The sequence below is a fragment of the Molossus molossus genome, unplaced genomic scaffold (genome assembly GCF_014108415.1).
Source record: "Molossus molossus isolate mMolMol1 unplaced genomic scaffold, mMolMol1.p scaffold_m16_p_22, whole genome shotgun sequence".
NCBI lineage: Eukaryota > Metazoa > Chordata > Mammalia > Chiroptera > Molossidae > Molossus > Molossus molossus.
The window spans coordinates 15,158,998-15,176,417 of NW_023425358.1; the positions used below are offsets into that span (position 1 = coordinate 15,158,998).

Below are 17,420 nucleotides of genomic sequence, written 5' to 3' on the forward strand. Positions count from 1 at the left end.
GTGCCTTGATGTAGTTCTTAATTTTTTTTCTGCTATAGTTCAGTTGAACTTCCTGGATCTGTGGATTTATAGTTTTCATCAAGCTGTGAGAATTTTTTTTCATATAGGCTTTTTTTTTTTTTTTAATTAAATCTATTTAGGTGACATTGGCTAATAGGATCATATAGATTTCAAGTTTACATGTCTATGATACATGATCTCTATATTGCTTTGTATGCCCATCAAGCTGTGAGAATTTTTAACCATTATTTCTTCAGATAATTTTTCTGTTCCCTCCCTCTCTTCTTCACTTCTGGAGACTTTACACATATATTAGGCTGCTTGAAGTGGCCCTGCAGCTCATTGATGCTCTTTTCTTTTTGGATCGTTTCTATTCCCACGTTTTCAAATTCACTGATAAAAGATTCTGCAATGTCTAATATATTTTTCATCTCTTGTATTGTGTTTTATCTCTACAGATTTGACTTGGGTCCTTTTGTGTATCTTCTATGTTGTTCCTTAACATTCTGAACATATGGAATACCAGTTTTGCTGCCCTTCTGGAATTCTGACATCTGTGTCCGCTCTTAGCCATTTCCACTGGCTGATTATTTTCTCTTTATGGCTTGTATTTTACTGCTTCCTTGCACGCCTGGCAATTTTTGCTTGAATCCCAAACACTTTTAACTTAATCTTATTGGGCTCTAGATATTTTTGTATTTCCTCGAAATATTTTTGAGCATGTTCTACAGGTAGGAGACAATCTGATCTTTTTCGATCCTCTACTAAAGATTATTTGGCAGGTGTGGAGTGGTGCAGTCTAGGACTCATGATTCTAAACTACTGAGGCATGACCTTCCTTCATGCTTACCCAGAATCCCAGAAATTATGTGTTTCCTCCAGGCTGGCTTCTGGGAACAGGCCCTGTGTGAGCACCGTGCCCTCTGATCCTTCTGGATGGTTCTTACCCGGCCTTGGATAGTTTTTTCCCACTCGTGCACTGATCGGATGTTCAGGGTTCTCTGTGCAGCGATCTTCTCTGTGTTTTTTGTCCCAGGAACCCTGGCTGCCTTGGTCTTTCCAGACTGTCAGCCCCTCTGCTCAGCCAGGGTGCCTGCTGGACTCTGCAGGGCCCTCTCTCGTACCACATCCTGAAAACTCTCCAGTTATGGGCTCACCTTGTTCCTTTCCTTTTAAATATCACTGTCCTTTGTTTTCTGATGTCCCGTGCCTTGAAACCTACTGTTTCATGTATTTTGTCTGAATTTTTGGTCGCTTCAAGTGGAAGGGAACATCTAGTCCCTCTTGCTCCATCATCGTCAGACATGGGAGTTGGCCATTGGACTGTTTGATGAGTCCCCTTGGCCGGAGCTCTTTTGTTTTCCATCTTCACCCAAGGATATTTTTCCATTTATCTTCAGACAGAGTGGGAGGGAGGGAGAGAGGAAGAGAGAGAGAGAAAAACATCGATGTGAGAGAGACACATCAGTTGGTTGCCACCCACATGACCCCAACTGGGGCCAGGGACAAACCACAACCACGGTACATACCTGCTCTTGGCCAGAATCGAACCTTGGACTCTTTGGTCCACAGGCTAATGCTTTAACCGCTGAGCCAAACTGGCCAGGGCAGCTGGAGATTTTAAATCTAGCACTGGAGCCCTGGCATGTTTGGCTCAGCAGTTAGAGCGTTGGCCTGTGGACCAAAGAGTCATGGATTTGATTCCAGTCAAGGGCATGTACCTCTGTTGCAGTTCGGTCTCCTGCCCTGGTTGGGGTTGTGCAGGAGGCAACCAATCAATGTGTCTCTCTCACATTGATGTTTCTCTCTCTCTATCTCTCCCTCCCACTCTGTCTGAAAATAAATGGAAAAATATCCTTGAGTAAGGATTAAAAAATAAATAAATAAATCAAGCACTGGAATTCCATCATTAATTGAGCCAAATGAGTTTTTAAATGAAGTCTTCCAGAACTTTGTTCTAACTGATAGCCACGAATCGAGCATGTTCTGTAGTGTCTGGAGCACTCATGGGTTCATGACATTTAAGTCAGGCATACCCTCTGAGGTGGTCAAGTCCAGGGTCTCAGGTTGGCCAAAGCAGTGCCAAGGGGAAGCCCTGTGATTGGCTCTGGCTAGCCGGTGTCAGGATTGGCCTCAGAACCTGGACTTGTGCCCCAGGAGAACCTGCTGACAACCATCGGGGCGGCCAGAAGTCTCTAGGCAGCGGGTGCGGTTTGAAGCCTGGGTCTTACTCCTGCTCTGGGGGCTGGCTGGCCCGGGCGCTGCTGTTTCACTTCTCCTGAGCTTTGGTGTCTTCACTCGGAGAGCAGGTAGCAAAGGCCCACTTGGGGGTCCCTGTTGAGGGTAGGCCAGGGGTGAAGGCCACCTGTGGTGTCTGTTGGGGGTTGTTGGGGAGTGTGGAGAGGAGGAAGCATGTCCCCTGGGAGGGTCTGGCAAGCCTGGGGCCTCTCCTGGGGAGTGGCACTCCTTTGATGCCTCCTAGCATGCTTGGGATAGGCCCTGGGCTCAGGTGGGCACTGGGCTTGTGCTCAGTGTCTAGGCCTGGAACCAGGTGGGGCGGGGAGGCGAGGGAGAGCTGGGCCCAGAAGAGGGTTCCGACCTGCGGGCAGCACAGCTAGGTGGCAGCAGGCAGGGGGAGACCCAGGACACCCAGATGCAGAGCTGGCGGGTGCCACTGGTCCTGATCCTTTCCCACCCTTTTCTGTGTCACATTAGCCCTTGGGGTCTCCAGCCCCAAAGCAGCTCCCTGGTTGTGCCCACCTGCCCTCTTCTCTTGTCATTCCAGCCGCTCAGCTGGGAAAGAAGGTGGCCGTGGTAGACTACGTGGAGCCTTCCCCCCGAGGTAGGCAGCCTCTGACTGGAGCTGTGTGTCCTGGGGAAGGGGATAGGGGAGGGCAGTTCATGGTACAGAGGGCAGCTGAGCCCAGAACCAGTCACCCCCTGCTTTGCAGAGTCTCCAGAGAGTGTCTTCTTTCTCCCGTAAGCTGCTGTTACTTTAAAGTTTCTCGTTCTTTTTTAAAACCGACTCTGAACACAATTATACAAAGAAGATCAGTAGGGCAGGGTCACCTGGGCCATGTTTGAGTTACGAACCACAACGTAAAGGAATTCCAAACTGTAGAACAGGAAAGCCTTCAGAGCCACCTGAATATACATCTAAATGTACTTTTCTCAACATACCAGGCACCAGGTGGGGCCTTGGCGGCACCTGTGTGAATGTCGGTTGCATCCCCAAGAAGCTGATGCACCAGGCAGCGCTGCTGGGGGGCATGATCCGAGACGCCCCCTACTATGGCTGGGAGGTGCCCCAGCAGGTCCCGCATGACTGGTGAGGAGCCTGGCTATTCCCAAGTGCTTTCCTGCTACTCCTGGAGGAGGCAGAAGCTTAGTCACCTGTTAACCCTCAGGGGAGCGAGCTCTTCCATGGGTCTTTTCACTCGGGCAACCCTGGGCCCCCAGACATTTGTGTCTGGTCACCACAGGGGTGGGGGAGGTGTGTGCTGCTACATCTACTGGGTAGTACCCTGAGCCACTGCCAAAGGCCCTAGAGCACACAGGACACCCCCACAGAGGATGACCTGGCCCAAAGGCCAGCGGTTCGGGATGAGCCGTTTTAGGTTTAGCAGGCGGCTTGTGGTCCACACACAGGCCCCTGGACGCAGGGCTACTACTATGTCCTGACCACTGTGGACCCAAGCCCTGTTTCCCATGAGTCCAAAAGTCCACAGGCCCAAACCTGGGATGGGGTGGTGGCCATGGGAGGGACATCGTGTCTTACCATTTTTAGACACATTTCAATTTCTGGGTGTTTCTGTTAACACACTATTTGCATCTAATAGTCTGTTTGGGATCCTACAGCTACCACTTCCATGGTAGCTTTTAACAGTTTGTTTTGTGTAATAATAGGAAGAAAATGGCAGAAGCTGTTCAAAACTACGTGAAGTCCCTGAATTGGGGGCACCGGGTCCAGCTACAGGACAGGTACTGAAGCCTCGCTCGGTCCCCTGGTCTTCTCTGGGTCATTTCAGACCTTGACAAGCCCTTAGTCATGGGGGCCTCAGCAGCAGTCAGACCAGAGCTCCCTGCTCACAGGGTGGAACATGCAGATAAGCAGCTGGCAGGCAGTGGAGGCTACCCTGCGGGTGGCAGCAGCAGAGCCCGAGCAGCAAGGAGTGAGGGCGTGTTAGCGGAAGGAGCAGAGCTGGGGCTTGTCAAGGAGCAGGTGTGCTCAGGGCTGAGAGCACACAGGCCAGCCATGGGGGCGTGGCAAGGACCCTCCACCTGGACCGTCCCTTCCTTGCATGGACAGACTTTCTCCTGCAAGGGCACAGCATCGCTATGTGGAAGGAGCCCAGTGAGCCCAGCCTGGCTGCTGCAGACTAGAGGCCCAGGCACTGTCCTGTGAGCCCCATCCTCACTTCTCACCTCCCAGTTCTCACACTGTGACCCTACTCCTCACCTCTCACCTGCCAGTCCCTACACTGAGACCCCCACTCACCTCCCAATTCCTACACTGCAAACCCCACTCCTCACTGCTCACCTCCCAGTCCTTACACTGAGACCCCCATTTCTCACCACTCACCTCCCAGTTCCCACACTGTGAACCCCACTCCTCACCGCTCACCTCCCAGTTCCCACACTGTGAACCCCACTCCTCACTGCTCACCTCCCAGGCCCTACACTGAGACCCCCACTCCTCACCACTCACCTCCCAGGCCCTACACTGAGACCCCCACTCCTCACCACTCACCTCCCATTTCCCACACTGTGACCCTACTCCTCACCTCTCACCTGCCAGTCCCTACACTGAGACCCCCACTCACCTCCCAATTCCTACACTGCAAACCCCACTCCTCACTGCTCACCTCCCAATTCCTACACTGAGACCCCCACTCCTCACCACTCACCTCCCAGGCCCTACACTGAGACCCCCACTCCTCACTGCTCACCTCCCAGGCCCTACACTGTGAACCCCACTCCTCACTGCTCACCTCCCAGCCCACAGAAGGAGGCTGGTATGGAATTGTGTCTGTGTCATGCAGCTGTTAATGGGTTGTGGGGTGAGTGAGGACTTCTGTCAGAGCTTCAGGTGGGACATGGAGACACAGGGCTTGGCACTGGGGAGAACATAAGGTCAAGGTGGTGGTGAAGGTTTACTGAAGCCGCCAAGAGCCCACCACTACAGCATAGCCTTTGGGAGACAGAGGGGTGGTTGCTTCTGCGCACCCTGCTCCGACCACCTTTGTGCTCTTGCGTACCCATTCTCCTGGCCTCGCTGTCTCCTAAAGGTTGAGGGGATGCCTATCTTCTGGTCACTCTCCCTTGTGATTTGGGAGTTTTGGGGTAACTGGGTGCACATGGGGACCTCTTAGGAATGTGCTTAGGTGGTAAGGACTGACCCCAGGGGAGGCCCAGACACTTCTGTCATCAAACACCAGGGCTGTACTTGGGTCCTCAGGACTGGGTAGACCTGGCTTTTGTCCCTGCCTGGCAGCTGTGGCCACAGTGTCTCAGGGAAACTGGGGAGATGGCAAGTCCCTCCCCCATGCTTCTCAAGCTATTCTACTCACCCTTCCCCACCTGAACTGTGGGTGGAGGATGGTGGACTGTGAGCCTGAGCTCACGTTTTACCAGTCTGCACAGTGATCCCTATTTAATTCCATAGGGGGTGCTGAATTTGTATAGGAAATGTTTGAAAATTCTATTTATTTTGCAGAAAAGTCCAATACTTTAATGTGAAGGCCAGCTTTGTTAATGAGCACACGGTTTGCGGTGTCGCAAAAGGTGGGAAAGAGGTGAGTCCCGACCATTCAGTGGACCTTGGTGCTATTCTCAGTAACAAGTGCTGCTGAATTGACCACACAGATTCCTCTGAGGCTGCTTGTAATTCCTTATGAGGGATGAACCGGCTCATGGGCAATTCATGGACTAACTGCTTGCATGGGGCAATAGGCAACGGGCAGGGTTCGTAATTAGAATCGTGGATCTTTGCCCTTGGGTCCTTGCTGGCAGAGTCCTCTGGGTGGGTTACCACAGTGTACCTGTTTGACTCTGGCTTTCTTGGTTTCTTCTCAGACTCTGCTTTCGGCTGAGCACATTGTCATCGCTACTGGAGGGCGGCCAAAGTACCCCCCACATGTGAGTGTCCTCAAAGCCCAGCCTTCCCCCATGCTTTGGCCACATTCATGGTCTCTGGGCTCATGTGATACACTGTTTACTATGCTCATGCTTCCGATACCAGCAGCACTCCCCACTCTTCCTCTTCTTTAAAATTATTTTTTGCATGCTCACTATTGTTACTTTCTATTTTCCAATTCTCTCTCAAATCCACTCTGCTGATTCAGGTCACCAGGACCCCCACACTGCTGAATCCTGAGCTGTTCTCCATTTGGTCTTCAGCTGGCTTGTGAGACACCACCAGATCTGTTCTCCCTTGATCTCCACGCCACTTGTTCTGTCTTCTCTGTTGATTCCTTCTTTTCTCTTCGGCCTCAAAACATTGGACCATCCAGGGTTTAGGCCTTGTTCTTCCTGCTCCAAATCCAAATATTTTTTTTAATTGACATAAAATTTACATACCATAAAACACACCCTTTTAAAGGGTGTAATTCAATGGGTATTTCACAGAGTTGTGTGACCATCAATCACCACTACTTAATTCCAGAACATTTTCATCACCCCAAAATGAATCCCTGTATCCCTTAGCATTCACTGCCATTCCCTACTTTCCCAGTCCCTGGCAACCACTGGTCTGCTTTCTGTCTCTGTGGATTTACCTGTTCTGGACATTTCACATAAATGGAATCACATAAGATGTGGCCTTTGTGACTGGCTTCCTGCACTTAGCATAATGTCTTCAGGGTTCGTTCACGGTGTAGCATGTATCAGAACTTCATTTCTCTTTTGACTGAATAATATTGCATTGTGTGTGTATGCCACATTTTGTTTATCCCCTGTCCGTTGACGGACATCTGGGTTGTTTCTGCTTTTAGTTCTTGTGAATAATGCTGCTATGAACATCTGTTTAGAAGTTTTTCTGTGGACTTAAATTTTCACTTCTCTTGGGCATATACCTAGGAATAGAGTTGCTGGGTCATATATTAACTATGTTTAACTTCTTGAGGAACTGCCAGACTGTTTTCCAAAGCAGCTGCATCATTTCATATTCCTACCAGCCATGTATGAATGTCATACTTTCTTGTTTCTTTGCATGTCTCATAGTTTTCTGTTGATAATGGAACTTTTCAAATTAAATAATGTGTTAACCCTGGAAATCAAACTCTCTCTCCACTGTAGGATTTTGTTTATGGCTATTGGGTCATTTTTCTAAACTGATTTTGTAAAGTCTTTATTCTTTGTGGTGTAAGGCCATTGGATTCTCTGCTATTAGCTTAGTGGTCAGCTAATGACTGGACAGAGCTTTCCTTAAACACCTGAAACCAAGAAATCTCCTGTCTTTGCCAAGTGTCCATGGGCATTTTGAGGCATACCTTCAACTCTGCCTTAGCCCTCACTTCCTGCTGGTGCAGAGCCTGAGGTCAGCCGGAGGTGAGAGCTCAGGGCCATTTCAGGCCTTTCCCAGGTGTGTGCACAGCCCCGTGCCTATGCCTGCCCATCTAGATCCCAGGAATATGTTGGAGCTTTTCACAGCCCCTATGGATATCTCATTCCTCAGCTTTTCCTTTTACCCTTTCGGGTAGTCTATTGTTTGCGTCAACTGTTATCCATCACTTCAGGCAGCTGTGATGTTCAGTCATTGGTCAAATCCTCCCCAGGGAGAGGCTTTCAGCACAGGGCAAGTTCAGGCGAGGTCAGAGGAAGACAAGCCTATTGAGTGGGGTCTTTCAGGGAACCAGCAGCAAGGTCCACCAATGACTGTTCTTTGGGAAGGAACTTGGAACAGGCTCCAGCTCCATTCTGCTCTCTCCATACTGTCATTTTTCAAGGCTGCCACTGAGCTGGGGGATGGGACTAGAGTAAGTTAAAACTCCACAAACCTTACCATTCTTACCAAGTTTCAGCCATTCTCTTGACTTGATGTTTCCTGTGTTGCCACAAGCCTTCAGTTGATGTCCAGAGTTATGGAAAAGTTGAATCTGATCAGTTTTTGCCACTTCTTTTGCTGTTTTTATGGAGGGGTGAACTTTGGAGGTCCTCAGTTCTTGCTAACCTCACCTCCTGGCCCAGTCTTACATGTGGGGCCTTCTCTGTCCTTACCACCATGAGGAAGGTCAACCTAGGGAAAAGGCCCCAGGTGGGGTGGGGCTGATTAAGGCCACATCCTCGAGGGTCTCCCAGGGTCCCCAGGAAATGGGTGCTGCAAGGCCTGAGCCTTCACGTGGGCCACAGCAGAATGCAGAGAGGCCCATAGGTCCCACTGGCCTGGAGGCGACTCTTGCCTCCTACTTAGACCCAGGTGGAGCATAAATGGAAGAACAAGGACCGGTTCTTTTTCTCCTCAGACACCTAAGTCCCGAACCCCCAGTTTCTGTTTTGTGCTTTCTCTGGAAATGGGGCACCGAGGAAAAAGCATGCCTCCAGCCCTCAGACTGCTAGACTTCCCTTCTGCTGTCAGGCCTGCAGGAGCAGCCTCCAGAGGGAAGCAGGCAGCTCGTGCACAGGGCTTGCCCTTGGGCAGGCCGTGCGGCTCTGTAAGATGGCAGGCGCTGTTGTTCAAGGTAGCTACCACAGATAGGGGCAAAGTGGGTGACTGTCAGTGACCCCTCACCCAGTTGCCAGGCCCATGTTGGTTCCACCTAAAACCCCTGAAGGCCAGGGAGCCTCTCAGCTCCTTTGAGGCACTGGATAGAGCTGCACACTTGCCCACGCCAGGGTGCCCTGTGGAGGGGACCGGCCTGGCTCCCCATTGCTGGACCTCGGCTGGGCAGCTGCTGGTGTCTGTTCGCCAGAGGGAGATGAGGCAGAAGCTGCCAGTCCTCGTCCTGGCTCTTCTGTTCTTTGACACCTAGCCCAGGATGGCCCTGCTGCCCATCCCCCTGGGTGCCTGCCAAGACTTGTGTTTTAGTACCTTTGATTTTCAGACCTTTCGGTTTTCCTTCAGCAAACCCAAGAAATTCCTGACTTTATTTTTTTTGCCAATTAGAATCGTAAACTGTTTGAAATCCATTTCCTCTCCACCAGCACATTTTACTCTCACAGGCCTCGGAGAGAGCACTCTCCTGGTGTCTTCCCCACCTGCTTGACCGCCCCCCGGCAGGCCCCACTGGGATACAGGGTGATCTGTGTAATTCCTGGGCACAGGGCCCACTTGTGCTTTCCCTCAAGGGTGCCTGTCACATCTAGCCTTCAGCCTGGTGCCCTTGGAGATGGCTTGCTCCCCCACCCCCGCCTAACCTCCCTCCTCCTCTCCCCATAGCTCAGGGTCTGGGTGAAGTGGGAGCCCTGGAGAGCAGAGAGGAAAGAGCTTCTAGCCATGCCCTGACTCCCTGGTCACCTTGCACAGCCAAGGAGAGCTTGGTGCTTTCCTGCTGGACAGATGGCACACTGAGTTACATATAGACAGGTCACCTGTCCCTAGAGGCCACACCCTGAAGAAATGTCTGTGGAGCAGGGAAGTGCACCCATGAGCAGAATAGGGTGGTTCTGGTTGTGTTGTGTCTACAAAATGGGCATCCCCTTTGAGGGAGTCTCCAGCACAGGCCAAATGACACTCTTCTCACATTGACCCTTTTTTCTGGATAGATTGAAGGTGCCGTGGAACATGGAATTACAAGTGATGACATCTTCTGGCTGAAAGAATCCCCTGGAAAAACGTAAGACCTGTTACATGCCTGAGTGGGGGGGGTCTTCTTGGTTCATCTTTTTTTTTTAATCCTTACCTGAGGATATTTTTCTATTTATCTTCGGATAGAGTGGGAGGAAGAGAGGGGGAGAGAAAGGGCAAGAGAGAGAAACATTGACATGAGAGGGACACACTAACTGGTTGTTGCCTCCCACACGACCCTGACCAGGGCTGGGACGAACCACAACCAAGGTACATGCCCTTGACCAGAATTGAACCTGAGACTCCTTGGTCCTAGGGCCAACGCTCTACCACTGAGCCAAACCGGCCAGGGCTGGTTCATCTTCATAAATGTCAGGGCCGTGTAGAATACGGTGTGGTCCTCTCTCCTAGCACATTCCTTCCCATCTATCTGAGAGGAGGACAGAAAGCCTGTTATTGTGTCCCTCAGAGGGGTTGTTGACACATCCTGTGACTGTCTTGGAAATGATGGCACGTGTCACAAAGTGAATCGGACATTTATTGTCTAGGGCAATGGATATCAAGCAGGGTTCCCTGGAGCCCCAGGGTTTCAGTGGGTCCTGTCAAGAACATCAGAGAAGGGGTATTCAAGGACAGAAAGAGGTTCAGGTCATCAGGACAAGCCCTCCGCCCCTCTGGCCTCAATCAAACTTTCCCGCTTTCACCTGGTTCACACCTTGGACTTCCCTGAGATCTAGCAAAGGTTCCAGAGGCCTCAGAAACTACAACCCAGTTGTGGAATTGAGACCTGTGGCATGGGAGTGGTTTCACACTCCCCAAGCAGGGGAAAATGCCCTAAGTTCATTTCCTGCATCCACAGAGCTGTCTGTTCTGGTCCAGACAGCTCCTGCCTGTGGGTTGTGGAGGGGACTTCATGCTCATAGGGACCAGAAAGACCACCAGAGGGCGGCAGAGGCTTGGTTGTGAGCTGCACTGGGCTGCCTTGGGACTTGCCTAACAAGAAAATATGGGTGGAAGTGTGTCCAGAGGTGGACAGGCATGTGTACACAAGTGTACATGTGGGGCTGTGTATGCACGTGTGTTGTGTGCATGGGGAGTATGTGTGCAGTCATGTGCTCTGCTCACCATTATCATTTCCTGTTCATGAAGCTTCTTTGTTCAGGGCTGAGGCTGGATTCCCTTGAATGGATGTGCTATATAGTTTATTTTATCTTTCCACCGTTCATGAACATTTCAATAGTTCCTCTTTTTCATTATTATAAAATGTTGCAATGAAAACCTTTGGTGTGTATGTTATATATTGTTGTAAGTGCTTTTTATGTATTACATATACCTGTCGGTGTTTTCACAAGTAGAAACCCTAGGTCCAGGGCAGGTGCCCTTCATACCTTCACACATCTGCTAACATGCTCCCTCCTGGCAGGCTTTACCCTGTTATATGTGCGTATCTGCCTCCGGTCCCCCTCCTCCTCACGTGGGCATCAGCTTTTCCATAGGCATAAAATGGAAAGGAGCCTCTCCTGCCCCCGTCAGGTGAGCGCCAGTCGCCTTTCCCCAGGCACATCAGGGTCTTCCTGTGCTCAAGCTCACGCAGCTTGGTGTCCCTCTGTCCATCACCGTCCACGAGCCCCGAAAGCTGTGGTTTGTCTTTTGACTTGGAGAAGTTTTTCACGCAGACATTTTTATGTTGTCAAATTTATCTTTTTTTTCCCTCTTTATGCATTTCTAGATTTCTGTTCTTTTATTTTTGACTATCCAGTAGGTTAAACATGACCTGGTTTTATTTGTATTTGCTGTTATTAGTTATGTTTTTATGTATTTATTGGCCATTTAAAATTGAGTGTGTGTGTGTGTGTGAATTGTCAGCTTGGTCCTTGACCTGCTTTCTATCTGGTTTTTCTTTTTCTTCTCTTATCTCTTATCTTCCAGCTGGTTTGCATATTAGGACTGTGATCCCATGTCGTTTATGTTGCAGACTTTCTCAACATGTCATGTCTTTTAACTTGTGCAATGTACAAATGTTTTTTTTAATGTAACTTAGATCTCTTTTTACACTTAATGGCTTTTAGATTTATTGCATGTTCAGGAAGGCCTGCCCCACCTCCAAGATTGTTTAAAAAAAAAAAAAAAAAAACCTCGTATATTTTCCCTTAGGGCTTCCACCCTTCAGATTTTGCCTTTGCGTCCTGGGGTGTTTGCAATTCATCTGTAGTGTGGAGACCAGGCTGCAGGAGTCCAGCATCACTGAACACTCAACCCCTCAAGCCAGTCTGAAAGCTCCATCTAGAGTTGAGTCCCTGTCCTCCTCTGGCTCTCTTCTGGTTTTCCTGTGGCATTGGCAGGAGTGCCTGGCATCGTCTTCAGACAGGGCTGGGGAGAGAGGCCTGGGTGCAGTGGGTACCGGTGGCACTAATCGAGGTGGCCCTGGCTTGCACTGCTCCTCTGTGGCCGAGTGCTGGGGGCAGTGGCCCGTTCGGCCATGAAGACACAGTCCCAGATACTTTGGTCAGGAAAGAAACTGTAGTGTTTATTTTCTTCAGAAAAAAAATTTAGAAGATTTTTTTTTTAAACAAGCTCTTTCGTTTAGAAGGAATCTAGGTATGTTATTGTTTAAGAAAAAAAGTGTTTGCAATGTATCAGTCACCCGTTTCGTTCTGAGCATGATTTATGTGAGGAAATGGTTTTTTTTAAAAAATTAAGCTGGAGATATATCCCTGTACGATGCTTCTGTGAAAATGCAGCTTTTGTCCGGTGCTGTTAATGCAAGTTGTAACAGTGTGATATGGGAGTCAGTGTTTACATGTTACATTCCTCCGTGCAGTCAAAATAAGCCCGCAGGGTCTACAGTAGCATTTCTGTATTTTATCAGCTTGGGCTGGGGCTGAGGGGGAGGCCTCTGCTCACACTTGGAGGGGCTGTTTCTGCCAGATTTATTTGCCTTATAAATATTCCCCGTGTTTATTTTAACTCGCCTTTAAAATGGAGCTGAAATTAATATGGACCTGAGGGCTGCCCCCTGGCCCCAAGTGCCTCCCGTCACTGGGCGGGGACGTTTCTACTTGGCCCCATCAAAGAGGCCAGGCTGGTGGCCCAGTGTGCCTGGCCTCCTCTTGCAGTGGGTGCTGTGTCCACTGACCAGCTCCCCAAGGCCTATTGGAGGCTTCTGGTGGCCATGCCTGGCCCCAGTTTTCTCATGGATTCTGCAGCATGTACAGGAGTCTCTCTCTCCTTCTCGCCCCATGGTGGGGCCCGGGCAGCAGCTGGGACCTTCTTCCAGGGTGCGTCTGCATGGAGCACAATGACCAGTAGCTTCAGATCTGGCAAGTGGAGCCCATGGTGGGGTCTGTGGCTTTCAGCTTCATGCATCTGCTCCATACCACCTTTGCTGCTCTTTGGACCCCCGTGGCCACAATGGCAGCCAGGCCTCATGGACATGTGAGGAGACCTCTTTCTTCCTTTGTTTGTGTCCAGGTCTAAGGAGCTCAGGGCTATACGCATGGCAGAGGGGGGTAGCCAAGCCTGAGCCCAGTCAGTGGGAAACAGAATCAACACCCTCACTACACAGCTGGTACCTGATTTGGAACCCCTAGAGGTGATGCATCATGTGTAGATGACTCCAGCAAGTGCAGCGTGAGTTTCTGAGTTCATGAGCAGGACTTTCTGAGGCCAGGAGGGGCTGGGCCAGCACGTGCAGAGCCTAAGGCGGGACTGTACAGGTTAGCATCTTCAGCTCTGCCACCTGAACACCAGCTTTGTGTCCGGCTTGTTTGTCTTTTTTATTATTCTTGTTTCTTTATTTTTCTGTGGAAATCCAGGATGGGTTGAAGATGTGGAGATGTGGATGATTCTGGTGGGAGGACAGGGTCCCCCAGGTTGGCAGGAGCCCTTTTGAAAGGAATGGGCAGGGGAATAATGACCACTTTGGGAAGCTGTCCACCACCAGTGGAGGAAATGAGGGCACAGAGGGTGTGTACAACCCTACACAGGGAGGCTCAGAGGTGGTGCTCAACACTGCGTGGCCCAGGTGGAGGGAATGTGGAAGGGAGAAAGGCAGACCACTCTCCACAGCTCCTGGAAGGAGACAGGTACTGGGGTATCTAGTACCAAGTTCCCCCGAGGCAGCCTGGCTCCACCTCCGTCTCACAGCCCCGTGATGTTTGCTTGCTCATGTGGAGGGCCAGCTCTGCTCTGAGGCCTTCTGGCCCCGGGCAGCCTGGTGGGGACTTGGGCCCAGCCACCCAACCTGCTCAGGCCCAGGGTCATCTGGTCGATGCCTCCTGCAACTGTTCAGGTACCTTAAGGATGGGTAATCAAGGTCACTGGACTCTAGACCCCCTTGGCTCCCTGGCCCAGCTGGTCAGCCCTGCTGCCTAGGGCTCGCTCCAGGTCTAGAAGTCAGCTCTCTGCAGACCTCGGCGTTGAGCTAGAGCTCTGGGCTGACTTCAGGGTCAGAACTTTCTCTGATGGCCAAGAGGACTTGAATGAGACGGAGACACCTACAGGCGGCTCTTCTCCCATGTTGGACCTACCAGGCAACAGAGTTGCCATTTCCAGAGGAGAACCAGGACCCTGTTGTTCACACTCCCGACTCGGACAGCCTCGGTCTCCTTGAGGGTCTGTAGAATGAGGAGCTGGCTGACTTGCCCTGCAGCTGCCCAGCTTGCTTGCCAGCCCGGGACTGTACACTGTCCTGTGGCTGCTCCACAGCCTGACCCTCTCTGTCCTTGGGCCCCAGGGAGAGCAAAGCAGGGAGAGTTTTTGTAACTTGGACTGATTTAATGCTGCCTGTCAGAGTCAGTCATGGAAGGAGCTTTTGTCTGACCCTTATTAAGTCCAGAAGCTGAATGTAAATTTTATTTTGCGAAGAACCACAGCTGTTAATTTAGGAAAAGTCACTGCCGCCTAATTTTTTCATTTTCTGCCTAACTTTCATATTCGTTTAGTGTAATATCCTTACGTCCAGCAAAAGGGAGATTAGCCAACAGCCTGGATCTGGCTACCAGCCTGTAAAGCACCGCTGACCATTTCCTGGGGCATGTCCCTGTGACTAAGACATGCAGGGCTCGGGCTGAGAAAGACACCTCCTCAGGGGGCAGTAGTTATGGGGTCAGAGCCTTGAGGTGGCATCCGTTGTGGGGCCAGAACGTAGAGGCTCTGGCCTAGTGGAAGTGGGCCCAGCAACAGGCCCTGAGGGTGGGATGGGGCTGGCCCACACTGGAGAGGAGGCCTTGGGTGCCCCCCTCCTGTGCTGCCTCCCTGAAGCCCGTTTGGCATTTCCTGCGCTGGCAGGACTGCCAAGGGACCAGGTGCCTGCCGTGAGGCCCTCGCTTTGTGTGGGTATTCCCCTTGGGGAGCAGATCAGGGGCCTTCAAACTTGAGAGGCAGGTGGAGAGCTCTTTAAGCCAGGGCTTCATGGGCCTGAATTAAGGCTTTTGTTTCTGTTTCCTCCCCCCGTTCAAATTTTGAACAAGAAAGCCTGCCCTGTGATTAGGCTAATCCCACTGTAGTTATGCCTTCGTGTAAAATGTTTGCACACCGAAAGGCAGAGAGTAGAAGTGCCCAGAACACGTGGAAAATCGGATCAGGAGCTCCAGGGTGCAGTGGTGAATTCCGGCGTGGGCTGATCCCTAGTCTTGGACCTCCTAGTGCAGTGACAGGGCAAGTTTCCAGGCCTCAGAAGCTCACTCGTCCTCTTCCCCCCACGTCTGTCAGGCCGGCCCCCTGACTTCTGCTGCTAGCACTGCTGTCCTCCCGTGGCCAGCCAGGCCTATGTTAGTCACTGTGACTTGGCACCCAGTCTCAGCCTCATCATTCCCAGGTCCCCATCCAGGCAGAGGGTTTCCTCAGTGGCCAGCGGAAGCTCACCTGCAGTTCCAAACTTACCAAAAAAACAAAATGATGCCCCTGTCTTCTGGCGGTCTCCCTGCTCATGACCTGGAGGCTCCGGTGTCTGTCTCCACTTTTGCTCCAGCATATTCTTACTTTAGTCCATTTGAAGGGAGTTCTCTGGATAGGTTCTTGGATCCTTCATTCTTCAAAGAATAATCATTATTTGATAAATTAGAGGCCAGGGTGGAGTGAAAATCAAGCGGTTTATAATCCTGCCTCATGAAGGCAAGAAAAGGCCCAGGGTTAGCCTCCATACATGTGGGATGCCTGGTTTTGTTTGTGAGATTTCAGCCACACACATTTGGTCAAGGACACCCCCTTAGGAAAGGCCTGGCTGGCTCCTGCTTCCTCCCAGGTATGCCCTTTGTTGGCGACTCAGAGCTGGTGGCCTGAAGTTGGGGGCACCCATGACTTTGAGATAGGAGCGGGAGGCCCAGGCACTGGGGTCTCTGTGGGAGGAGCTGGAGATTCGGCAGCTGCCTGCCCTTTCTCCTCATCCAACTCCTTGTCTGCATAGTGCAGAAGGGTAGGGAGGTGTGTGGGTGCTGCAGAAACAATGTTTTTGCCCAAATCAGAAGAACATGTGACTGTGTAGCATACAGCAATGTGGCATAAGGACCTGGAGCTGTCCTGTAGGCTACAGGCTGTAGACAGTTCACTCTGCAGGACAGCCCACTTTTACAGAGACAGGAAGGCTCAGAGATAAGCAGGGATAGACCACTTGGAGGACAAAGGGGCTGCCCAGCGCCTGCGCTGTGCTCCTGGCAAGGAGGCGGTCGGCACACACCGCTGCTGCTGCAGGAAGCAGGGCGCAAAGGGTACTGGCTGTGTGTTCAGCACTGATTCTCTAACCCAACTTTATTCTTGTGTTTGGGGCAGGATATTCAAAGTAGCTAAAATCTGTTTGTGTCATAACTCGTATCTTAAAGAAAGGCTTATTATACCTTTCACCATATACATCGAATCCAAAAAAGGTTAGGTTCTGTAATTTTGAAAATGTACCTGTCCGTAGGCATATATATGATACCACATGGGTGCATAAGTCCTCCTCGCTTCCTCATGTACTGAGCTTGCTGCAGCCATGGCTCCATGGCTCTGTCTCTAGCTCCTGAGAGGAAGCTCTGCGCCAGTTGCTTCTCACAGGGCACCTGCAGGAGTGTTCCACGGGATACGCCACTTCTTGAAATGGAATTATATCATTAGTACCTGCCGGGATTAGAGCTGACATTGGGCTTATCCATCCTTACATCACCTCCTCTTGTTCAAAGGCTGAAGGAGTGATCTGACAAGCCCACCCACACATCGCCTCCCAGGCTGGGAGTTTACATTCTGCGTTAGGTTCAGTGCATATGTGCATGTGTGTGCATGCGTGCAAGTGTGTGTGCGTGTATGTGTGCAAGTTTTTGTGCAAGTATGTGTGTGCCTGCGTGCAAGTATGTGTGTGCGTGTGTGTGTGTGCATGCAGAGTGTGCAAGCTGAATAGGAGGGGATTTATACTGCTATTTTTACATGATTTGTATAGACATTTTATTTATTTTTTTTATTATTTTTTTTTAATCCTCATCCGAGGACATTTTTCCATTTTTTTGTACAGACAGAGTAGGAGGGAAAGAGAGGAAGAGAGAGAGAGGGAAACATCGATGTGAAAGGAACACATCGAGTGGCTGCCACCCGCACGACCAACCAGGGCCGGGGACAAACTGCAACCGAGGTACATGCCCTTAGCGGGAACCGAACCCGGGTCTCTCCGGACCGCAGGCGGACACTCTAACCGCTGAGCCAAACCGGCCAGGGCTGTATAGACATT

The 17,420-nt window shown here is 50.8% G+C and overlaps 1 protein-coding gene across 9 annotated transcripts in view; it reads left to right on the plus strand.

Moving 5' to 3' along the window:
* The window catches only part of TXNRD2 (thioredoxin reductase 2), a 51,995-nt gene that overhangs the window by 9,094 nt on the left and 25,481 nt on the right, over nt 1-17,420 (plus strand). For 7 of the 9 annotated variants that reach the window (XM_036276597.1, XM_036276598.1, XM_036276593.1 and 4 more), the window contains 6 exons: nt 2,786-2,842; nt 3,184-3,328; nt 3,907-3,981; nt 5,717-5,795; nt 6,076-6,138; nt 9,703-9,773. In XM_036276597.1, coding sequence (XP_036132490.1) covers nt 2,786-2,842; nt 3,184-3,328; nt 3,907-3,981; nt 5,717-5,795; nt 6,076-6,138; nt 9,703-9,773 — 490 coding nt within the window. The remainder of the gene's footprint in view (nt 1-2,785; nt 2,843-3,183; nt 3,329-3,906; nt 3,982-5,716; nt 5,796-6,075; nt 6,139-9,702; nt 9,774-17,420) is intronic. The other 2 variants (XM_036276599.1, XM_036276600.1) reach the window with 2 other exon arrangements.